The 25,264-nt window shown below is 43.4% G+C and overlaps 2 protein-coding genes across 4 annotated transcripts in view; one reads left to right on the forward strand and one right to left on the reverse strand.

Annotated features, from left to right (window-relative positions):
* Positions 1 to 16,847, reverse strand: LOC117451082 (ADP-ribosylation factor-binding protein GGA1-like). The gene is made up of 18 exons (XM_034089183.2): positions 16,722 to 16,847; positions 15,656 to 15,772; positions 14,270 to 14,354; positions 13,012 to 13,087; positions 11,829 to 11,927; positions 11,599 to 11,722; positions 11,340 to 11,440; positions 11,065 to 11,145; positions 10,153 to 10,290; positions 9,756 to 9,837; positions 7,663 to 7,776; positions 7,218 to 7,358; positions 6,806 to 6,879; positions 6,508 to 6,695; positions 4,739 to 4,968; positions 2,810 to 2,979; positions 2,608 to 2,718; positions 1 to 958 (listed from the first exon to the last, which is right to left on the reverse strand). The coding sequence occupies exons 1-18, from the start codon at positions 16,786 to 16,788 to the stop codon at positions 845 to 847; spliced, it is 2,112 nt and encodes a 703-aa protein (XP_033945074.1). The 5' UTR covers positions 16,789 to 16,847; the 3' UTR covers positions 1 to 844.
* The window catches only part of LOC117451080 (MICAL-like protein 1), a 15,324-nt gene continuing 6,470 nt past the window's right edge, over positions 16,411 to 25,264 (forward strand). The window contains exons 1-9 of one of the 3 annotated variants that reach the window (XM_034089181.2): positions 16,411 to 16,494; positions 16,883 to 17,052; positions 17,469 to 17,517; positions 17,934 to 18,075; positions 18,519 to 18,607; positions 18,698 to 18,840; positions 21,868 to 22,454; positions 22,547 to 22,571; positions 23,799 to 24,297. In XM_034089181.2, coding sequence (XP_033945072.2) covers positions 16,892 to 17,052; positions 17,469 to 17,517; positions 17,934 to 18,075; positions 18,519 to 18,607; positions 18,698 to 18,840; positions 21,868 to 22,454; positions 22,547 to 22,571; positions 23,799 to 24,297 — 1,695 coding nt within the window. In that variant the 5' untranslated portion in view covers positions 16,411 to 16,494; positions 16,883 to 16,891. The remainder of the gene's footprint in view (positions 16,495 to 16,882; positions 17,053 to 17,468; positions 17,518 to 17,933; positions 18,076 to 18,518; positions 18,608 to 18,697; positions 18,841 to 21,867; positions 22,455 to 22,546; positions 22,572 to 23,798; positions 24,298 to 25,264) is intronic. The other 2 variants (XM_071204112.1, XM_034089182.2) reach the window with 2 other exon arrangements.

The following is a 25,264-nucleotide window of genomic DNA, read 5'->3' on the forward strand; positions in this document are numbered from 1 at the left end:
TTTTCAGGTCACCAAGAAAAAAACTTTATTACCCATTTTGAATATTTTACCAGTGTTATGTTCTTTGCACGAGTCAAATGTACAGAACAGGACCGCCATCTTTGGTATTTACAGAGCGGTCGTATTATGAGGAGTGCGGAGGAATGTGAGGAGGAGGAGGAGGAGGAAGAGTTCATGCATCACAGTCTGTAGAAACATCATCTCACCTTCAATGATCTTCACCAGATAAATGCTGAAATAATAAATGATTAAATTACAAGCTAAAGAAACTATTAAATGCAACTACTAACATTTTTTTTGGAATATATTAAGAATTTAAGGTTATATGGATCTGATGAGAAACTAAACGCAATAAAGTTAAAATGTTAGAAGGGAAAAATAGGCACGTATGGCAGACAGTAAATGATCGTTAAAGAAAAGACAGGAAACGGTACAATCAAAAATCATTCTGTGCAAATCAAAGAGTAAAAAGTAATAATCCTCACAAAACAGACACTACACAAAGTACATGTCGCAAACTAAGATGAGCTGCGCCTCTGTATCGTCCTCTCTCTCTCTCGGTGTGCTGGATGTTACATGCAGAGGTGATTTAAACTGACTTAGTGGAAAACACAAGTTTGATGTTTTCTTCATCCGAGACAAGACTGCAGGACTTTGGGGGAGAAAGCATGTTGCAGCTTTTTGTTTTAAAGCACAGCCGACTAGACACAGAGCAAAGCAAACACACGCTGCACTGACTGAGCGTGAGGGAGATAATCAAAGAGTGTTTTTAGCAAAGGAGCGTATAAAGAGTTGGAAGGAGGCGGAGTCTGAAAGTCTGTCAGGTGGTGTTTGAGTCCGAGTGCTATAGGCTCCCCCACGTCTCTGCAGGAGGAAACTGTTCTACAGCGCCGGCCTCACTGTGCTGCTGCTGCCCCCCCATGGTGAAGGTCAGGGTGTACTGCAGCTGCACTTTGTCCTGAAACACACAGAAGGAGAGAGGGGGGGGTTACTACCAAGTCTTTGGGGCTTTTTGAGACATTCAATTAACTTAAGTGCCATTTTTGTATTAAAACATGTATATGTAATTGAACTTCTACTTAGCAGTGTCACTGTTATAGAATCAACCTTATCATTACATCGGAATAAATTGAAAGCATCAGAAAAGACAGTATAACGGTACGTCCACACAGCAGCTTTAAACAAATCTTCCAATGCTTCTCTGCCCATTGACTTTGAATGGGGATGACGTCACTTTGCCTCGCTTTTCGCCGAACTGCATTGTGGGGGAGCGAAGCCAAGATTTCCAGGATTTTCAGGATTCAAAAGTTGAGCAATGTTCAACTTTTGAAGCTGAGCTGGAAGCGTCAGCCAATCAAACATGTTTATGCAAATCTGACAGTAGAAGCGCTAGCCAATCAAACCACGTGTAAGCAGGGAGAACCAGACCGCAGTTCATTTCCTCATATTCCAAACGAGAAATTACGGTAGCAAATCACCCGGTTCTTTACGACCAGATTATTTACCGGGATACAAACCGGAGGAGCCAGGCATGGAGGGAGGTGGCAGAGGCAGTGGGTGAAACTGGTAGGTTTTCGCCTGTTTGGGGAGTTTATATATATATATATATATATATATATATATATTGCTCGCATAAAATCCCCGGGGTTTTTTGCTTTGTATGTCGGGGGCGGGAGATTCATGTGATTGGTTGTTGGTCGCAAAAAATCCCCAAGCTTTCAGACACGCCCAGCTCCAAGATTTTCAAGATTTTTTCAAAGCTGCTGTGTGGACGTACCGTAACGACCTACCAGTGTCACCCACTGTCTCTGCCACCTCCCTCCATGATGTAGAAGAGACATGGAGAAGAGGGGACACATGCTGATGTAGAAGAGACATGAAGAAGAGGGGACACATGTTGATGTAGAAGAGACATGAAGAAGAGGGGACACATGTTGATGTAGAAGAGACATGAAGAAGAGGGGACACATGTTGATGTAGAAGAGACATGAAGAAGAGGGGACACATGTTGATGTAGAAGAGACATGAAGAAGAGGGGACACATGTTGATGTAGAAGAGACATGAAGAAGAGGGGACACATGTTGATGTAGAAGAGACATGAAGAAGAGGGGACACATGTTGATGTAGAAGAGACATGAAGAAGAGGGGACACATGTTGATGTAGAAGAGACATGAAGAAGAGGGGACACATGTTGATGTAGAAGAGACATGAAGAAGAGGGGACACATGTTGATGTAGAAGAGACATGAAGAAGAGGGGACACATGTTGATGTAGAAGAGACATGAAGAAGAGGGGACACATGTTGATGTAGAAGAGACATGGAGAAGAGGGGACACATGTTGATGTAGAAGAGACATGGAGAAGAGGGGACACATGTTGATGTAGAAGAGACATGGAGAAGAGGGGACACATGTTGATGTAGAAGAGACACATGGAGAAGAGGGGACACATGTTGATGTAGAAGAGACATGGAGAAGAGGGGACACATGTTGATGTAGAAGAGACATGGAGAAGAGGGGACACATGTTGATGTAGAAGAGACGTGAAGAAGTGGATTCTGCATAATAGGTGACCTTTAGAGGAAGCCCCCTGTTGTCCCCCTCACCTTGTTTGGGTTGGCCAGCAGCAGGATCTGTGTGACGGCAGCAGGAGGGAGGACGGGGTTGAAAGCCGGGAGCTCAGTTCCTGACGGAGGCTGCAGCTTCACCGCCATGCACTACAGGAGGAACAGGACAACAAGATCAACTTCCTTACGTCGCTGAGACACGTCTTTACAAGATGAGCCTCTGAGCTGTCTCAGCGCTGACCTTTGGAGCCGCAGTCTGGAAGTTAATGTTGGAGACGGGGAGCGGGGCGGAGGACAGCATGGAGATGATCACCACCAGCACGTCGGGGCGGGAGGGGGGCGAGTCCCGAGCGAAGTGGAAGAGAACCCGCAGACTGTGTCCGTCAAACACCGTCACCGGTAACAGACTGCCTGCAGGGAGGGGGGGGGGGATGTATAGTTTATATTGTTGCAATGACTCAGTTGTCTCGTGTCTCGTCTGTCAGAGAGAAAACATTATTTTTATTATCATACATTTTACCCACTTGTGTTTATGAACCTGATCAAATGTTATATTTTGCTGCATGTACCTTTAGTTCTTAACAAATAATCTGAGGGGAATTTCTTCTTGTTTGTTTTTAACTTGTGATGTGTCAGCACTTGTATGAAATATGCTTTATTATTATTATCTAATACAGGGGCGCAGGGAGGATGTGTTTTTGTAGGCCGACCTGGAAGTTAGCAAAGCAAGGGCTCCTTCAACAGAAAGCCAATGGGATATTTTCATTTGATTTTGGAATATTGCAGAAAATAATCTCCGTGGCAAACACACGTTTATAGGGATGGGTACCGAGCTCCGGTGTTAAACGGGCCCGGGGCTGAATTATTAAAGACCGTGGTACCGCTAAGCTCCGACGTTATCGGTCTTTTTATCGGTACTGGAGACATTTACAAAATATATGTCATGTATTATTGCTACACAAACATTATATTGCAGTTTTAGTGTCGCCAACTCCGTTTCTAATACGCAAAAAGACTGCAAAATTCCACGTCAGGTGTTCTGTATGCTCGCAGCAACACACAGAGTTAACTCCATTATACAAACATGGCTTAATGATTAGAGGAAACAGAGTTATTTATTTTGTTAAAGTTTCAGCTATTCTGTCATCAGATTATTTAATGCGATTTGTTAAAACATTGTTTCTTTTGATGTGAAATATTATGTATTTAATTTAAATAAAAAGCAATGTTAGTTTTGTTCACAATTTGTTTAGTTAGTTAATCTTATTTTTTTCTCCAAAAGAACCGATAAGAGTACCGTTAAAACCTTAACCATCCCTACACGTTTATGATACGTACATGTTTTGTTCAGCAGGATAATCTCCACATATTAACTCCACTTTGTGATTGTTAAAATGTAATTCGCCAGAAGTGAAAAGCTAACGTTAGGCTATAAAGCAGGGGTTCTCAAAGTGCGGGCCGCGGGCCAATGGCGGCCCTCGGAAATGTTTCTGGCGGCCCGCGATAGTTAATGTGACACGCTGAAATGCATGCGTTATATTTTAATCCTCCATGGTTGTATCTAGTAAGAATTAGAATGGAATTTAAGAATGGTAAAACTGCGCCCCCTGGGTTGTCATTCCTAAATTATGAATGACAGCTTGTGGAAAGTTTGCTAGGCAACTAGGCATCTCGCGAGTTGCGGTAATTGGTTAGTACAATAAAGAAAGGATTTGTTTTGGAATTATTTTAGGATTCCGTTTTTTCTTGGGCGGCCCTCAATCCAATATTGGGTACCTAAATTGGCCCTCACTCATCAAAACTTTGAGAACCCCTGCTATAAAGGAACGACATCACGATCACATGACTTCACGTCACCACCGCTAAGCTAAAGGCGGCTAATGTTCATCGTGATGACATTTAGTCGTCTCATTTAGACACTTTGTTAGCAACCGCTGTTTTTAAGACACAGAGGCTTCAGACATTCACCAGTGGGGTGTTTACTGACACGTGAATATCTCTTGTGTTTCCCACAGACCTTATTTCAGGCTTTTAATCGAAAAACATTAACTTTGAGAAGAAGCAGCCTAGAAATGCGATCTCATTTCAGGGTTTTACAACTCAACCCTGCACTGATCGATAAATCTGTTCTCCCTTAACGCAGAGGCATAAAGCTATCAAGTTGACTTACTGGGCTTAATGGACTCTAGCGGTACAAAAACATCCGTCAGTGAGACTTCTGCTGCAGGAGCCTCGGTGTGAGTCGGGGACATTTCCAGCAACGAGGCTGCGAGGCTGGGCTGAGAGCTGAGAAGGGGAGCGGGGGCGTCGGATACGAAGGTGGGGATGGGGATGGGGGTGATGGTGCACCCAGACTTGCTCTGCAGATCTCTCAGAGTGGGCTTGCACAGCTGCTTGTCCCTGGAAAAAGAGAAATGAACTTAATTCATTAGTGTGTGCTTTTACCCTCTCACACAATGGCAACAGCTTGAATGCACGAAGCGTTAATTCTAACAACATCTTGAAATTGTGAGGGAAACTTCTGAAGCAATTGGAGTCAGGACTCAGACACGAGCAGAGCTGGAGCTTTTATGGCAAACACCGACGGTTTATTTGGAGCTTCGGCCGGAGAATTCACACGACATGTCACGGGCCACGAGTTGACCACAGGGTAGAGATGCCACAATCAATTCTGAAGAACTCTTCTGCAGCTCCAGGTTTTAACTAGTTCGGAGTAGGGATTGGAATTTGAAAGCAAATGTATATTCGAATATTCGACCCCCAAAAAACGGTTAACCGAAATGTACATATCCTATTAAAAAAAAAATTTGGATAAAAAAATAGTTTCATAATTATTATTTTTGTACGCAATTTTTTTCCAATAATTTTTGGAAATAAATACATACATGTTCAAATAAGTGTAGAAACCAAGTCAAATTTGTCAAATGTATTCAACTGGTGATCACAGTTTGACAGCTATAGGCCTACAGCTTTCATGTGCGGACGAGGCGATTCACAATCAGCCCAGCTGTAGAGAAGACATCGGCATTGAGACCCAGACCGGCCCAAATCCATAAAACAAACGAATAGTAGCGGTTCCTGCTAAGAAGAATAACTCCGTATAATTTAAAAAAACGCTATTATTATCCTTTTTACGTACCAGGGGCAAACTAAACTAATACATACCACAAGTATGTGTAACTATCAATCATTAGAAATTAGACCTTCAAACCCTCTCACAAAGCGAACAGTGACCGAGCACTAATATGGGGGTCTGATGGTGGTGGAGGCGGGGAGGGAGCGGATCAACAGCTTGAGCAGCTGTCAACTCAACATTGTAAATAACCAACCAAAAACGATCACCGGTTCATCTTGTTTTTGGCGTGAGATTGAGAGTGAAAGCGTGCGTCACACGCCAGTTGCGTGAGAGTTGGCAGCCCTGGTGTCCCTCCTGCAGGTGGGGCCGAGCCGTTACACAAGAGGGAGACAATAGCTGTACTTATTTTTTAATGAGCCACATGCCATGATGCACCAACTTCAGACTTCCTTACAGAGCCCCTCCTCCAACACACACGAACATGACCAAGGAGTAGGGTTGGGTACCGAGAACCGGTTCCGATTCGGAACGGCCGTTATGTTACGTCACTATACCCGAAATACGTCACTATACCCGAAATACGTCACTATACCCGAAATACGTCACTATACCCGAAATACGTCACTATACCCAGGAAGTAAACAATGGAAAAAGAGAAATCCCCAACGAGGCGTTCTGGGGCAGCAGGCAGGTCTTCTCTGTGTTAGAGCTTTACTCGCTACAGGGTGCACTTTGAGGGTTGTGACTCTGCAGATCGTTCACATGCAGAAAAACCTTCATAACACGAGGGGACGGGTCAGAACCGGAAAAGCACGGCATGGGACCTTTAAGTGCTCACAGTAGAACAGAGTTTTTTAAATTACCATTTGACCTGCTGGTCCTCTGGAGGAAGGGACTGCTGCATCAGCGTCTTCCCCAGCAGGTCCAGCTCGTCCAGGGCGGAGTTACCGGGGGTGGAGCCGGAGGAGAGGGGGAGAGAGAGGGAGGGGGGGTCCGGAGTCAGGAGGAGGCTCGGGGCTGCTGGGATGTCTGCGTCTATACTGTCAGAGGACTGAAGAAGAGAGAGCGTGAGAAGATGGATGTCTCGCTGATTATACTGGAGCCTTTTAACGTGACTGTTGAAGGGGGTTTGAGAGCGTAGAGAATCCTCCCTTTGCTCACCTGGAAGGAGTCCCAGGCTGTGGAGTCTTCAGGGTGTGAGGGGGGGTTGGAGGTGTGTGTCCCTTCACTTAGACCTGTGGGATGCACAAAGAGTTACACAACTATGTAGGACTATGGTTCAACTCGTAACATGCCAACACACTGACACAAACAATCCCTCAAAACTCACCCTTTCCTTCAACTCCTAATCCACTAACCCCTCGCCCTTATTCCACCTAGCTTAGCACTTTTTACTTTTGTTGTTATTTTTTTCTTTACTTGCTTGTAAAGCGTTTCGAGCACCAGGAAAAGCGCTATGTAAATCAAATGTATTATTATTATTATAAAGAAGTCCACACAATCAAAGTCCTGCATAGGGCTCGGCAGTACGGCCTATGAATAATAACTCAATATTTTCAGGCCATGCTGTTACCGAGTGACATGAGCTCGTCGTCCAGGAGACTCATCCCCATCTCCTGCGAGGGGGCGTTGTCTGTGGGAGTGGGGAACTCTGGGAAATATAGCGACTGAGGCGATGTGTCCAACCCTGACAGATCCAGCAGGGACGTCCCTCCTGAGAGGTATCAATAAAGTTATTGTAGGTTATTGTATATAAATAATATTCTGCATTTAACATCTCTTGTCCGGCAGTGGCCAGTCAGTAGGGTCGCTGGTTCAAGTCCCCGAACAGACTTAAAATATGGAGTGTGGACTGCTACTTGGAGAGGCCCCATTTCACTGTGTATGATTACACCACTATTACACAGAACACTCATTAGGCTGTGTGCATGAACATGTGACCATTATCCTCCATCCTCCAATTCTATCCATCTATCTTCTCTACACATTCACGTGTTTCTGCGCTCAGCTCTTCCCACCTGTTTGCTTGTGTGTGTTTAACGTGTGGTTGCCGTTGACGATCTCCCCCTTCACCTGCTGCTTGTACTGGTTGATGACCTGAGTCAGGGTGTCGTTGGCCTGCAGGATCTCAGCTGGGGACAGGAGGAGGGAAGCAGGGGTTATTATCGAGGCTGATGGATAAGGGTGGGGGGGTCAAAAGAGATTCAAGGTCAAGAAGAATTTAGATTTTCACCTTCAAAGATTCTGAATTCACAACTTCTAAAATTCAAGCAATTATATAACGAAGGAATCTACTAGGGATGCTCCGATCGGGAATTTTGGGGCCGATCGCCGGAATCAGTATCGGCCGATACCGATCGCCGATCCAATCGAGTGGGGCCTATGGGGATCGCTTATTCAAGTTTACATTCACTTTGGAGAATAACACGGGAATATATAGCAAATTGTATGTAATCCATATATATATCTCTCTCTCTCTCTCTCTCTCTCTCTCTCTCTCTCTCTCTCTCTCTCTCTCTCTCTCTCTCTCTCTCTCTCTCTCTCTCTCTCTCTCTCTCTCTCTCTCTCTCTCTCCTCTCTCTCTCTCTCTCTCTCTCTCTCTCTCTCTCTCTCTCTCTCATGCAGCTCGCTGATCCAGTAATGAGTGACCCGACAGTGAAGAATAAATGTATAACTAGTGTAGTTCCAGAGGTAGACAAACTAGCTAAGTGTGTTAGGTCTAACTCTGTGTGTGTGTGTGTGTGTGTGTGTGTGTGTGTGTGTGTGTGTGTGTGTGTGTGTGTGTGTGTGTGTGTGTGTGTGTGTGTGTGTGTGTGTGTGTCACAGCGGGTGGAGCTGCAGGATTTCTGCTTCACACACGTTGCATACCGCTATTTTACTGTCTTTTTCGGACACCTTAAAATACTGCCAGACCGGTGAAGCCATTTTGATGAGCTTGTTTTGCCGCGCCAAGAGAAAATTGTCATGTATTTTACGACATGTGATCGGCTCTCCCGGTCGGCCTTTATGGAGAGCACTGATCGATTGGCAGAGAATGAGTATCGGCCGATCGATCGGAGCATCCCTAGAATCTACCAACTCAATGTACAGTTCAGCATTTCTGTGCCATTTCTAAAGGATGTTAAATCGTGTAAATACAATACATTTAAAAAAGCAAAGATTCACACCATTATTATTTTTGTTTTTTGTATGTCCATTCCCGTTTCAACGTTTTCAATGTGAAATTAATTCCAAATATGCATAAATAATTAAATAAAATGTCAGTCCCAGATATAAAAGACAGTAAAGACACACAGTGTGTATGTGCTGAGGGTTAGACTCGGTTTCTTTTTCAGGAACAAGTCCTGTTTCTCGCTTGAGGCAAGGAAAAGGCTCTGTGACCTTTTTATCTGTGCTGGACTATGGGGATCTGGTCTATATGAATGCACCTGCCCATTGCCTGGACAAGTTAGATGCCGCCTATCACAGCGCCCTGAGATGTGTCACTAACTGTAAAGCACTTACTCATCACTGCGCCCTGTATGCCGAGGCAGGTCTGCCTTCACTAACTGTACGGAGGCTCAGTCACTGGTACATGTTCATCTATAAAGCCATGTTGGGTAAACTACCAACTTATATCTGCTCTCTGATCTCTCGACGAATTGAAAGTACGTATTGCCTGAGATCTCATGATGTTGTTTTATTAAATGTGCCAAGTGCTAGGACTGTCTTAGGGAGGAAAGCTTTTAGATGTGCAGCTCCACTAACTTGGAACAGTCTGCAAACCTGTTTAAAACTGAGCACTCTGGTTCCCCTGCAGCACTTTGAAACTCGGCTGGGTGCCATGCTGTTTGATGCTCGTGGTACCTGTCACTGTGAATAGTTTTGTAAACTGTACCTTTTGATCTCAAGGGGCTTCACCTGGTTAAATAAAGGCTACAAACAAACAAATGTGGAGATCATTGATTACCTCCTATGTTTCTACAATGACATGGTGGGCGTGTCTGGCGCTCTTATCAGGCTCAACTTTGCGTCTTTGGCTCTGCCTGATGAGGAATAGAAACATTTCTGCAGCGGTCGTCACTCTTTTATTTCAGGATTTTAACGGCAGATAAATAAAAACACGGCTCACCCAGAGCCTCGTCGTTGTCCTCCGTGTCGCTCGCCAGTCTGAACAGTGTGGGTCTCATCTTCTCACAGCGCTGGTACAGGTCCTGATCAAACAGTATGTTAAACACCTGAGATAAACGCTGCAGTGTAACCTCTCTATTCTTTATTAGGATCCTCATTAGCACGAGCATGAGCATTCGCTATTCTCCCTGGGGTCCTCACACACACACAGAACAAAACAGCTCATCATGTCATGCTATTTACAACACTGTATGAAGTGAAAACTAAAATGGTCATCCAATTTTAGCCGTCATAAGGCCAAACAAAAGAAAATACGAATAATTGTACTTAATACACACACACACACACACACACACACACAGTTCAGCTTTATAACAGTGAGATACTGAAAGTTTCACCTGCAGCAGCTCTGCGTTGCTCTGATCGTCGGCGGTGGGCTCGTGGTCCTGCAGGATGCGAGTCAGCAGAGAGACGCTCTCGTTCACCTCCTGGATGGCGTTCACGCGCTTCGAAACCTTCTCCGCTCGCTTCTGATCCTGAAACAGAGAGGAGACACGTTCACAAAGTGCACACAGAGCAGACACACGGGGACATGATCTTGCAGAGAATAGGATTTGTGTTATCGTAACATTGTAACTTTCTACTACTTCACAATGGAACTAATACAAATAGTCCACTGTTTGGATTATATTATACATGTTATATATATTGTACTACAATGTGCACATTTGAACTTAACGGTACATTTCCCCTCTGTGGGACTAATAAAGCTATTCTGATTCTTATTTATATAAATATTTGAATTCTACTTTATTTTAGTTGGACATTACATTTTAAATCCTTTTTTTAATGAAATTTTTTTCTATTTTATCTTTTTTTACACTTTGTCTTTTTCTTTATATCAATATTTATTTACCTTTTTATTTATGTAACCCTTCGGTATCATTCGATTGGACTACGCAAATTAGTCATTCGGGACAAAAAGGTCCACAGTGATACCGCAGGGTTAATGCATTCTAAAATGAAACAACTGTCACAAAACACCCCAAAATAAATAAAGTATTCTGATTCGGAAAAGAAATACAAAATAAACTAATTTGAAGAATAGCAGTAAAAAAATTAGAATAATAAAAATGCTTTTTCTGTGAATTCCTGCTGAACCACTCGGTGACACACAAAGCCTCGCTGAAGCAACCAACCCACTTCCTCATTCCTGCTCTCAAGTGCAGCTTAAAACACACTCCGACTACTATCTTCAGCTCTAAAAGTGAACATGTGGATAATGGATGTGTGATTTTTAAAAGAAGTACCTCTTGGACCATCTCCTTGATGAGTTTGTTGGCAGCTTTGAGGTCATCGGGGTGCGAGCTGTTCAACAGGCGAGACAGCATCTGATGAAAGACGCCGAAAACAATAAGCGAACAGGTTTCACAAATCACCAAAGAGAGACGACAGCATGTACCGTGGGAAAGAAACTGGGTTATTCTGACCTAACCCAGTAAGGTCAGAATAATGACCTTACTGGGTCAGTAAGGTCATTATTAAAATAACTGATGATTTCTTTATTTCACAGGAAAGTCCTTACTTTTGACTTCTCCTCGTCCTCAAAAATCGCATTCTTGGGTCTGGGAGGAGGAAGGTTCAGGAGTTGGTCAGGCGGCAGCTCGGGGTCTTGTTTAATAATACCTGACAAACAAAGAGGTGTTAATCATCACTGTTGATAGAAGTAGATTAAGCCATATGTGAAGATTTGTCTCGAAGCTACTCTTAAAAAGGTACTTTTTAGCTGCAACCTTTAGTTCCTTCTCACTGTGTATCAGTAATGACTTCTGACGGCCGCTCACCTTGTTTCTTCAGCATCTGATAAGCGTCTGTGATCTTGGCCTCATCAGGCAAACCCAGAGTCCAGCTGAAGATCAACTCCAGAACCTTATTTTTTACTGGCTCAGGTGACCGCGAGCCCAGGTACTGAGGGGGGGGGGGGGGGTAGAGGAGAACAAAGAAGTTATTTACAAACCAAAAAAGGGGTCTGAAAAACCTAGAAATAATAAAAGAGACACTTGTAGAATCGTACCTTTGGAGAAACTACTTTGATGAGTTCATTGAGAAAACGGAATTTGCCCACTTCACTGTGAAACCTTTTCCCACAGTCCTTCATACAGTTCTCCAGAACCTAGAGAAGAATACAATACAAAATGCTAAAACTAAATCCAATCTGATAACAACAATGTCATACTCTAAAGCAGGGGTGGGGAACCTCCGGACCCCGGGCCATATACGGCCCGCGAGACCATTTGGTACGGCCCTCGAGGTAATTTATAAACACACGCAAAAAAGAAAAAAATTAAAGAAATCTAGACCGCAAAAAAATTAAACAAGCGAGTGCCTGTTTTTCCTGGCTAAGGTCAGGGTCCTTGAACACAACACGAGCCTAACGTGTCATCACGTGGTATATGTCTCGTCCAACAGGGGTTTCGAGCTGCCGGAGAGCAGAACACCAGAACGCCGCTCCGGGCCAGGACTTCACAAATGTCAGTAGGCGTAATAAAATACTATATGACAGTAAAAAAAAGTTATTAATAAACAAGAATACAGTTTGAAAGGGGAGTGATTTGTAAAATATCCATAAAGAAAAAGAAAATCTGCTTCCAGTTCTGTTTCAAATGGGTGTTGAGAGATGTGTCCATAGATCTCCTAATGTTGCTCTCAAAGTGCACCAGATTGATGCTTTTAACTTCAACATTTAAAAAAAATCTTCCCGGGAACATGCCCCGGGCCCGGACTCCCCTAGAGGAGGTTAGGTCCCCCCCCCGACTTAAATCATGTCCACATGGATAGGAAACTAAATACATTTGCACACATCTTGTGTCCATGTCTTTCTGTTTTGGTGGTCATGCCACACCGTGCACGTGCATGCATCATCATGGTAAAATATCTGGATTGAGAGGTTGTTTTTTCTTTGCACAGCATGAAAGAAAGGAAATGAATGGGCTGTGATTTTAGTATTTTTAAGCAGACGTCAATAATTTGTACGGCCTTCGGAGGATGTTGAAAAAATTGAAATGGCCCTTGAGAGGAGCCCTGCTTTAAAGTGATGCCACTCCCATATATTGAATACATATTTAGACAAAAAAGGTATGGCTAAATGTAGGTTGAGTTTTGTTAAAACACTGTCAATTCCTGGCAACAAAAATCACGTTGAACTATTAAATATTGCAAAACAGTGACTAACAGCTCCTGGATCAGATTGGACTCACCAGCAGCGCCTGCATGGCCTCCCACTCCTGAGGAGACTGGATCTTATGAGCCAGCAGTCTGGTGGCCAGCTGGGGTCTGAAACACAAGACACAAAACAAACGACTGTCAATAGTGTGCTGCAGTCCTTTTGGACCTAATCATGTTGTGGGTAGTTTACCAGGCAAGACTTCTGCAGCAGAAAATATATTGTGTTATCATAGCTGGGGTTTACACAATTAAAAGGTCCCATATTATTCTGCTTTTCATCAATATATTACAGGTCTCAGATATATACAGAACATGTCTCTGATTGGCTGAAACACCAAGCAGATCATTGCAGCATTACCCATAATCCCCTCTGTTTCAGCCCTGTTTCCAAAGTGCTGATTCTCTGTCTGTTACTTTAGATGAAAATAAGGAGCCCCTCCCCACGCCCCTCTGAGAGAGATTTGGTTACAAAGAACTCAATGGAGCTCTAGAGGAGATCCAGGTGATAAGGAGGGGGGGGGGGGGTTACCTTGGTTGCTGATTGGCTAATGGTTACACAAGACAAAACATCGTTATGACATCATAAAGTGGCCAAAATCTGATCAGCTCATTTTCAGACAGGTTTTTATAGAAATGGATCAAAAAGAGAGAGAATCTTTGTTCCTGAAACTTTCAGTCTCTTTCCACAGAGGGGACACATGTTGATGTAGAAGAGACATGGAGAAGAGGGGACACATGTTGATGTAGAAGAGACATGGAGAAGAGGGGACACATGTTCATGAAGAAGAGACATGAAGAAGAGGGGACACATGTTGATGTAGAAGAGACATGAAGAAGAGGGGATACATGTTGATGTAGAAGAGACATGAAGAAGAGGGGACACATGTTGATGTAGAAGAGACATGAAGAAGAGGGGGCACATGTTGATGTAGAAGAGACATGAAGAAGAGGGGACACATGTTGATGTAGAAGAGACATGGAGAAGAGGGGACACATGTTGATGTAGAAGAGACATGAAGAAGAGGGGACACATGTTGATGTAGAAGAGACATGAAGAAGAGGGGACACATGTTGATGTAGAAGAGACATGAAGAAGAGGGGACACATGTTGATGTAGAAGAGACATGAAGAAGAGGGGACACATGTTGATGTAGAAGAGACATGAAGTAGAGGGGACACATGTTGATGTAGAAGAGACATGAAGAAGAGGATTTAGCATAATAGGTGAGCTTTAAAACACTTGACTCCATCCATCCCATAATAAACGTATGAAGCAACATGTCCTCTCACCCCTCCAGGTCATTGTTGAGCTGGTCACAGAAGGCATGGATGCTGCTCCAGTCGGTGTCTCTGTTCAGAGGGTTTGTGGCTCTGTCTGGAAATTAAGAAAATGGCATGTCAGTCCTGAGAGGAAACAGATGTCCCCTTAACTTTACAGTATTATATCAACATGGTAATTCTATTTGATGACATATATCTCCGACATGTTGGTTACAGTTGTTGTTATGGTGATATATATCTATATATATAGATATATATCTTTAAAATTATTTATCTTTCTAAAAATGACTTTCAATCTATATGAAATGTACAGTTTAACTCAGTTATTATTTCTAAACACTTGTTTTGCACCAATAACAACAGAATGTGTGACACCTCTAAATACTACGCAGTTCAACAGAACTACAACAAAAACAGAACCAAACTATTTTGGTCTATTGTTTACATTATATTAGCTAGCATGAATTTTAATTAATTAATGCTGTCACAGATTAAACATTGAATGACAGCCTCACCATTTTCACTCCGAAAACATCTTCTTCACATTAGTAGCAATACTTTATTTGTACAGTATTTCATTTTACACTTTATTTTTACCTTCTCTTAGTCTATTTTACATGGATACAGTTAACTTCTCCTGCATGACTTGCACAATGGTCAGTTGCATCATTCTCTTGCACAACTTTAATGATATTCTGTTTTGTTCTTTTGCACTATTTTTGTTGTTTAATTGTATTATATATATATATATATATATGTTGCATTTTTGAAGGAGCCTGGGAGTTAAGATTGTCATTGTAATAACTACTGCTACTATGTATATGACAATAAGACCTTTGAATCTTGAATTATATTTACATACGTTGAGTCAAAATGTTAAGGCTTTATGTCATACACAAAAATGTTTAGCCAAGTCCCTAATAAAATGCTGAGAAGGCCTCCATGCTTTGCTAGTGACTGCATGATTGAAAATGTATCAAGTCACTGCCACATCACCCAGCCTGCCACCGAGCAGAGAAATACACAGGGAAGGTCCTAACAGCTGCTAGCTCACTGCCACTGTCACATCTAGAACTTTCTCACCAAGGCCATAGCTTTTACTTAATCATAATTCAATGTATGGGTCTTTAAAATGGGAGCCCTGTGAAAGTGTCTCCCATTACCTAACCTCAGGTGAGCTACCGAGCCGAGAAGCTAAAGCTAAGCCTGGCTGTGTTGTGTGTTGACAACTAGCTTAGCTTTAGCATCCTGGATGTGACGGAAAGGTTCAAAGTCTCAACTGCCGGGACTCGGGTGGGCTGTCATGTCATCCGAAACAACTCACGGGTAATAATGTGCGAGTGTCCGAGTTTGCAGGCAACACATGCTCGGTAGAATTAGTTTAAAATGACTCACTGATACGAGACTCCAAACTCTCCGTGTCGGGCGGCGCAGCCATCACTGCGAGATTTATGTGGTGCGTTGGTCTCGCGAGATCAGCAAGGGGAACGTAGAGGCAGACGAGACACAGAACTAGAGTGCATAGATAGAACACATGGACATGATTCATATAGGTAATGATAGTTTGATGTAATAATCCTTTATATATACAGTCTAATGTAATAATCACATGTTTACTGAAAGTAAGAACTATTATTGGTGTACAATAACTGATATTAATGTAATAAAAGCATTGTTCTCTTATTCATCTAATTATTTTGTAAGGGCACCATGCCAAATGAACGCCGATGTCCATGACTACACTATGCATTTCAGGCGAAAATAATGTAATAACATAAATAGATACAGAGTCTATTGTATAATAATCATAATCATAATAATCGTAATAATAATAATAATAATTATCATTCTAGTAAATACATTTCTATGATGTACGCAAACAAACGGAACCAGAACCGGATACCAAGTCCTTCAAAAATAAAACCATGCCATTCGGTTTGTGTGGCAACAAGAATGTAACTCTTTAGACCTTGTACACTAACTTTAGTTTTATACCTACGTAACGTTTTGCGTGTTATTTTTTGCAAGACTCGACAGGTTCACTTTGCAATACTTTTCAACAAAATAAGATACTGTAATTAGAAACCTCCCCTTCCTAATTCTAGAGAAGCTGTGTCTCCCTCTAGAGGCAGCTATTGTGCACATCAGTGAGTAGATGGAGCACAACAAGAAGGACTACAGAGAGTAACGGGATTTGATGTAAAGTGCGATCTCCTTTGTGGAAATATATCTGAGTGAGTCATTTGATTATTTCACATCTCTGTATTGGACGATAACTCGCCACATGCACAAGTATGTGGTAAATAAAAAGATGCCATTGTGTTACCGCTATAGTGAGCGTGAGGGAAACCGTTAGTTGTGGATGGAAAGCAGGTTGAAGTGGCTTTAAAGCACGGATACTTTGGTTGTATCTATGTTTTGTATATGACAACTTAACAGGGGAAACTATCTTCCTTCCTACCTGCTGCTTCACCAACTCGATGCGCAAGTGTGGCCGCAAGTTTTCTGCACATAAAAAGTTGCTGCATGGGTACTAGGTGCTCATTTCCTGTTTCCTCCTGAGAGCCAAACCTGTCCGGATGATTTGATCTCCTCTGATTTATAAAGTGCCATGTTCTTCAGCAAGCCGACATGTCAAATCGCACAGAAATGGCATCCACGAAGACTTTACGAGAGTGGTGCCGCTGCACATGCGCCAACTACCCCGATGTGGAAATTAGGAACATGTCAACTTCATTCAGAGATGGACTTGCTTTCTGTGCCATCATCCACAAACACCGACCCGACTTGATGTAAGTAGACCTGTGTGTAGCTTCATAGAGCTGTGATGGCTGATGGTATCATGTGCATTGTTTCTTTATAACATTGTAAACACATTGATTTTGGGGTCCTTTCCTGAGAGTCATGTGTTTTCTTGTCTGCGGTTGCACCAGATTCATAATGAAGTCTAATCTGGACCTCCCAGTGTGTCTAATCTGCTCTCCTGTGCTTAATCTCTCCCTGTCTCTCCGCTCAACCTTTTCTTGTCCAGTTTAATGGGATTAAGTTGGTTTGTTTTTAACCTTTTTACGTATAACGTCTGAGCTGGATTCATTTAATTTGATCTGTGATTTTTCCTGCATGTTGCTTTATGCCTGATCTTTCACCAAAAGGCAACTGTTGTGTCTTTTCGTCATCAGTTAATCAATGTCTTTACTTGCTTCACCAGAGATGTCAGCTCCCTCTCCAAAGATAATGTCTATCAAAACAACAAACTGGTGAGTCATTTCTGTTTGCGCACAAGCAACAATGTGTTCAATTCCCGTCTACTGTGCATGTGTTGCCCTCCCAGTTTGAGTCTTTATAAAGCATATGGTCATCACCCACATCTCAGATACAACTCTGTAGCTTTTACAGTTTTTTTTGTAATGGGATTTATGGTCAATAGACCTAATCTTCACAAAAAAGGCAAACATTTTTGAATGATTCACAAAAAGGAAGACGACAGATTCTATTGATTTTTTCAGCAATTTCCTAAAATAGACATAAAAACATCTGAAAATGGCCCAAATTTGACACAAGGACAACAGTTAACACATTTTTGGACCATTACTAACTTAAAAAAATGTTTTTGTTATACAACTTCCTTTTTTTAATCAGCATCTTTCATCCACTGTTTGTCTTTTTCCCGCAGGCCTTTGAGACTGCGGAGAGGAAGCTGGGCCTCCCTGCGCTGCTGGACCCGAAGGACCTGGTGTCCAACAAGGTGCCTGACTCTCTGAGCGTCATCACCTACATCTCCCAGTACTACCACTTCTTCAACAGGAAGTCTTATGGCGAGTACAATGTCTGTTTTCTGTTCTCTTTGACAGATACTTTTGTTCATACATACTCGCAGAAATGATAAATCTAAGGTTTATTATCTTAAGTGAAAAACAATAACAAGTACCTAGGATTATACATGTGATGTAGAAAATTCATGCCCCAAATTTCGCATTTTCTTCCTGAAAACAACTGACCTTTGTTATATTTTTAGATGAGCTGTGTACTAACATTATCCCAATCGTTTCCAACTACTTTAAAGCCCAAAGAAATGTGTTTTTAATCACGGGGTGCGTTTCATTTGTTCGCCTGATTACTCTGACACCTCTCCGTGACAGAAAAACCCATCGGCTTGTACATGTATTCAGAACTAATGTGTATAGGTGCTGTCCTGTGCATGTGTGTGTATTGTACTGTGTATAATAACAACTGAGCTTGTTTTCTCTTGACTTTGCAGCCGGTCTTCCCAGTCTGAAATCACCCCACGTCACTTTCCTGAACAACCTCACAAAGAGTAAAACCCCCGATGGTCTGAAGCCCCTGAAGGTAATCTGAACGCACGTTATATTCCCAATCTGATCGCTTCTGTTTCCTGTTTCCATATCCTTATTCGCTGGATTTCTCTTCTCTTTTCAGAACCCGACTGATCTTGAAACCGGTAGAGAAGTTCGTCTGTCCAACACGAGGCCGTGCACAGTGTGTAGTTTGTGTTTTAAGCCTGTCCACCTCATACAGAGGCATTTGATGGACGGAAAGGTCTTCCATCGCAGCTGTTTCAGGTAACAGTTCACAAGGTAACAAATCATAGGCTTCTGTTATGTCTGGATCCGGTTTATCCACACTGTGCGTACGTGTGGTCGAAAAAGGCTGCAGTTCACACGTCACAATGCGTTTCAAATGTGTTTCTTGTGACCACAGTGAACATATTAGACGCCCCCCCTCTCATATGCTTATAGCTGAAGGGATCTATGTGTGAAAGGTCGTACAGCGTGAGGAGAGAACTGGGTTTGTTGTTTTTTAATCGTCAAAGGATTTTCTTCAGTGCATTTGGATTATAGTTCATGTGAGCCATTTAGACCAGTGGTTCCCAACCTGGGGGGCGCCAAAGATCGCAGGGGGGGCGCCAGGCCTCAGAGGATTTGAGGCCAAATATCATATTTAGACTTTTTTTTTTTTTTACATATAATTGTAAAGCAATACATGATTGTCACTAAAAGCCTTGTGTCTACATTACAATAAAATATAAAAAATAATTGATTAATTAATTTCAATAACAATTCAAGTTAGTATTAAGGCCCTGACACACCAACCCGATTTTGGGAGTCAGAGGCCGTCAGAGGCTGTCGGGCATTCGCGGCGCCGTAGTCAGGTTGGTGTGTCCCGCACCGTCGACCGTGACACGCCTTATTTGGACTGCCAGACCCGATGCATGGCCGATTCAACATGTTGAATCGGCCATGCATCGGGTCTGGCAGTCGGACCAAATAATCACTCTGATTGGCTGTTCAGCTAGCAAATCAGTGCATGAGAAGCGAAGCGGAAGTGAGGGACGTAAACAAACGATTTAAGAAGGCACACACAGACTGCTATTCATTTTCATCTCATCATGGCGATCTGGAATGATGCAAACGAAGACCTGCTCATCACCTTGATCCAGGAGAGGCCAGCTCTGTATGATATTACGGAGAAAATATACTCTTCTTCTTCTCTGTCTTCCGGTTGTTGCCTCTTTTGAATGACGAATACACACTACCGCCGCCTGCTGGTAAGGAGAGTTATTGCCACTCACGCACTGAAGTCGGTGCGGTGTGTTCCCGTGCGACACATGGCCAAAACGCAGGAGAACACGGCCAGGCAACAGCCGACTTCAGCGTCGGCTAGTCCTCTGGTGACTGCTTGGTGTGTCAGGGCCTTAAAGGCAGAAAAAGACAGAAATGTATAATTCTTTCTTTAATAGAAATGTTTCTTCTGTCCGTAAAGTGTCCAAACCGGGCTTTTCTGGATAAGCGCATTTTTTAAACATAGTCATTGTCCATGCCGGTTTCAGTTGGATTATTTGTCACAGTTGCTCCAATCAGATCGGTCTCCTCCATTTTGTAGATTATTTGCGATTTTTTAATCCACATAAACACATCGGCAAAATCCGGCTTACTTTGAGCATGTGTTTCAAATAGTTTAATCCCTTTGTGAATTGTTTCCACTTCTGCGCCGTCCTTTAATTTCTTCATACAGCGGGAATCCAGATGAATTAATCCTGAGTCCAATAGCCATCAAAGTCGCTCCAACAGTGCTCCTTAATTACGCTTTCATCTCCTTTAACAAAATACATCATTCATCCAGTTTGTGACAGTAGTTGTAGCATTTTGAGACTTTTAAACTTTAATTACCGCTGTTGAGCCCCCCCCCCGCAACTTCCAGCAGGAGTCATTTGGGGGGGCTCTTGCGAAAAAAGGTTGGGAACCCCTGATTTAGACGGACATGTGGAGGTCAATTATGGGTTTACATGTTCCCTCTGTGGATAAGCACTCCGCTCTGCATCAGCCAAACGACTCGCTGCACCCTCGCTGCGAAGGGGACCCAAGTTCCCATCAGCAAAAACACGTGGATTTGCTATCCTGGCTCCAAAATGGTGGAATGAGCTCCCATTGACATCAGGACAGCAGAAAGCTTACACACCTTCCGGCGCAGACTGAAAACTCATCTCTTTCGACTCCACCTCGAGCGATAGAATGACTAACAAAGAATTACTAACAAAGCACTTATATACTAATAAAGGACTGGCTTATCTAAAGCCAGTTGAGTAGCACTTGAAATGCTTGGCTCTTTGAAACCTGATATTATTATATGATTCTGTTTTCTTCAAGGTTGTGTCTTCCTGGTCGAATGTACTTATTGTAAGTCGCTTTGGATAAAAGCGTCAGCTAAATGCAATGTAATGTAATAAGCGGATACACATAAAGGAAGTACGGGAGCCCTGAGAGGGAAATAAGAAAAGGAGAATGTGGAAATGTTTCTTAATTTGATCTGAAAGGTTTTCTCTCCTGTGCTTATAAGTTAAAAACAAGTTGGCAAAAGTATTTTCAGGATAATTTATCTACTTAACTTTTCTATTAATCCTGTGTGATATGAAAACATGTGATTTAAAAAGTTGTGTGAGGTGTTTGTTGTTGTAATACTAATATACTAACACTAAATGTGTCTTAAAACATTGTTCTTGCTTAAACACAATACATGTTTCTCGTGTTTAGGGCGCATGCAGAATATAAATCTCCCCTAGGAAAAACTGGAATGTGTTTCGTCTTATTGAGGCACCTTGTTGCAGAATTGACGATTAAAAACATTTTATTTCCTTCCTCACTTAATACTTATTTTCCCAACTGCTTTCAAAATAAAGCAACAATGGAGGCGTGTGGTGCAGTGGGTTAGTGTGGCGCAGTGCCTTGTGCGTTGGTGTTGGGATCAGGGGTCACAGGTTCAAACCCCACTGCAGTCAGCATGTCGTTGTGTCCCTGAGACGCTTCCCCCCAAGTTGCTCCCGTGGGGATTGTCCACAGTACTGAGCATGGAAGTCGCTTTGGATAAAAGCGTCTAACATGTGACGTGTAATGTAATGTCTGGGAAATGATCCGTTAAAACCTTTTTAAATGTTTTACAAATTATGTTTTTTAAGGAATAAGGAAAGATGTTTTTTGCTTCACCAGTTTTTAAGTTTTAAACACAGGAGAGAAAATAGACTTAGAAGATCAACCACTATTTATTTTCCTCCGTTGCCCCTCACAGAAACACATGCTGCTTCTGTTTTCCAGGTGCAAAGTGTGCCACAGCGCTCTCTTACCCGGGTCGTACACACAGAGGAGTGAGGATGGCTCCTTGGTCTGCTCTCACCACGTAACAGACCGTCCGAGTGTGGAACTAAATCGGCAAGTTACACCTCCTGAGATCCTGCCAACATGTAAGTGTGAGGAAGGTTATGTTTCTCTGGGGGGATTGGCCGTCACCTCCGTCCCTTATTACGGCAACAAAACCGAGTCAGCCGTCAGACTGGTTTTTAAAACACCAGCGATGGAGGCGAAGGAACAGCAAGAGAGGAGCAGCCGAGACGATTCAGCTGATGGAGAAAAGAGTGTGGAAAAGAAACCAGCGCCTCCTCTTCTTCCTCCACCTATTGTTAAAGACGGGACTGTTGGAGGAGGTGGAGCGGCACCCATTCTGGCAGAAGATGAGAGACAACAGGAGGCGCCTCACTCCTCTGAGCTTTCTACACCCTGCATACGAGTCACAGAGGAAGGAAGCAGCCGCCCGGTTCCTGCTCCCCGACGGATGCTGGACTCCGTCCCTGTTCCTGCTCCCAGGATCAAAACGGCACCGACGACTAAAAGTGCCTCTGCTGCAGGTATTGTTTCACTGAAGCTGCTCGAGTGGTATTATAATTATAATCTAAGTGAAGGAAGACATTTTCCTTTCCCCCTCTTTTTCTCTTTGCAGGAAATTCACCCAACTCATCTCACATGTGAGTTCACAACATCTCCTATATCAGACAGTTATTGGTGTTCTTTTATACTTCTTTAACATACAGCTTTTAATGTATTCAGTAATGATGAGATCAGAACTATTTATGCTGCATTAGTGTATGCAATGAAAGGCAAGTCAAACAAATATTTAGTTACCTAATTTCCTGTGAGACAATTTTGTTTTCGATGTTGAAATTACTTATTTTTGCAACATGAGGCCGATGTGCACCACTCCCTCAAGGTCCATGGAGGACTCCAATTATTCATATGTTCTTCCAGCGGTGTTTTGTATTACACGTGGCACCTTAAACACAAGGAACACATGCAGGGCTTGGGAGTCAATTATGTTACCTCATTTTCGTGTCTATAGCAATTTATTCTAGTCTGCACAAAAATTCAAGGCTTTTTTCAAGGCGAGATTATCATCATCAAAAACTGTTTTTTAATTCATGCACACTGGAGCAAATACTTTTGAGACCAGACTTTCAAAAAGAACCAAAATAATGTATCTAATTTGCTTCTCAAAGCTGCCGTAATAAGGGAATACAAATGAAGAAAAAGGGAAAAGTTTACAAATTGAGCTAAATTAAATAACATAAAATCTAAATGTTGTTCAAATATCTTTATACAGGGGGTCCGCGGGGTCTTAAAAAGTATTAAAAGATGATAAATCAATGTAGCGAAAATGTAAGGCTATTAAACGGCATTTTCCAAGGTTTTACATTTTGTAGCTTGTTTTCACTAAGTATATAAATGGTCCAGAGAGGTTGTGTTCTACAGTCTGCCTGAATGTAGTCATGGCGTAGGTGTGTAGTGAGATTCTGTGGAGTTTATTGATGGCATCCCGTTGGGTTTGACGTCATCTGAACAGGACATCGCGCGCTCACTGCTTGATAGCACGAAGGTCCGTTTACGCCGGTTGCTAAGCAACATCGTTATGGGGAAATGCAAGTCTGCGTCCAAATGGTTGGAAGATAAGGAGGAAGGACAATCAATACTGTATATAGTGAATGTGAGGTAAAGTGTGTCGCCAAGGTAACCGGTTAAAACTCCAAGTGGCGATGAGGTCTTAAAATGTATGGAAAGGGTCTTAAAAAAGGTATTAAAAGGTTTTACATCTGACTTCAGGATTCCTGCAGATACCCTGATATAAGATATGTGATTGTCCATTAAAGTGAGTTCTTCCTCGCTGAAAGCCATGTCATGTCTTGTTTTTCACCTCGTAGCAGCAGCCCGAGCAGAGGAAACCCTAAAGTACAGTCCAACCATCCCTGGATCACCATCGTCCAACCGGGGCCCTGGACCCAGCTGCCCCCCGCTCCTCCTCCGGTCCCCACCCCTCGATCCAAATCTGGCTTTAACCAGAGGAGAACATGGTACAAACACAGAGTGCCCGCTCCCAATCCGTTTGGAGAGGAGGGGGAGGAGGAGGGGGGGGAGGACCCCAAGGAGGAAGAGGGTGCTAAACCTGAGGCTGGAGAACAAGCTGGAGATACTAGTCAACTCGGTTTATCAGATTGGGATGAAACTGGAAAGACGGGAGGTTCACCCCTGGATGTGAGTGAAGCAGAAGCAGGGACAAATGCCATTTCAGATGAAACACAGAGTCACATTTTACCCAGAAGTCTCTCTGTGCCGGCCATCACATCTGCCCGCTCTCAAAGTTCCCTTTCCAGTTTGGACTTGACGGAGGAAACTGAATCTGATCAGGTCATGTCAAGTAAGGTATGGAAAGACATGCAACTTATATATATCAATATTCCAACTACTTGTATATACTGTAGACTATTCTGCACAATTTCTATTCTATTCTATTTTATGTTATTTACCTCTCTGAAGAACCAGCACCTTACCGTGGTAGAGAGGTTTGTGTGCCCTGATGAACCTGGGGGCTGTGTTGTCTGGAACCTTGTGTTCCTGGTAGGGTCTCCCATGGCAAATTGGTCTCAGGCAAGGGGCCAGACTAAGATTGGTTCAAAAGACCTCATGAAAGACGACACAGGAAGTGAGGATACCCGGCCCGGAGGAAGCCCGGGGTCCCCTTCTGGAGCCAGGCCCAGAAGGAGGACTCGTTGGCGAGCGTCTGGTGGCCGGGCTTGCCACGGAGCCCGGCCGGGCCCAGCCCGAAAAGGCAACGTGGGCAACACCTCCGCTTCTCCGTCCCGCGGGCCCACCACCTACGGGAAACAGCGATGGGGTCGGGTGTGCTGCCAGAAGGGTGGCAGTGAAAGCGGAGGGTCTCGACGGACCAGACCCGGCCGACAGAAGCTGGCTTTGGGGACGTGGAACGTCACCTCTCTGGGGGGGAAGGAGCCGGAGCTTGTGCGGGAGGTGGAGCGGTACCAGTTGGATCTGGTTGGGCTCACCTGTGGGGATACTCACAAGTCCCCGGTTAGGTGCTTCGTTGTTGGAGTTTACCCCAGTGGACGAGAGGGTCGCCTCCCTACGCCTGCGGGTTATGGGGGGGAAAACTCTGACTGTTGTGTGTGCTTATGCACCCAACAGCAGTTCAGAGTATACGGCCTTCTTGGAGACCCTGGAAAGAGTCCTGTCTGGGGCTCCTGAAGGGGACTCCTTAGTCTTGCTGGGAGACTTCAACGCACATGTGGGCAATGATGGAGACACTTGGAGGGGCGTGATTGGGAGGAACGGCCCCCCTGATCTGAACCGGAGTGGTGGTTTGTTACTGGAC

This window comes from Pseudochaenichthys georgianus, chromosome 8, assembly GCF_902827115.2.
Source record: "Pseudochaenichthys georgianus chromosome 8, fPseGeo1.2, whole genome shotgun sequence".
In the NCBI taxonomy this organism is placed as follows: Eukaryota; Metazoa; Chordata; class Actinopteri; order Perciformes; family Channichthyidae; genus Pseudochaenichthys; species Pseudochaenichthys georgianus.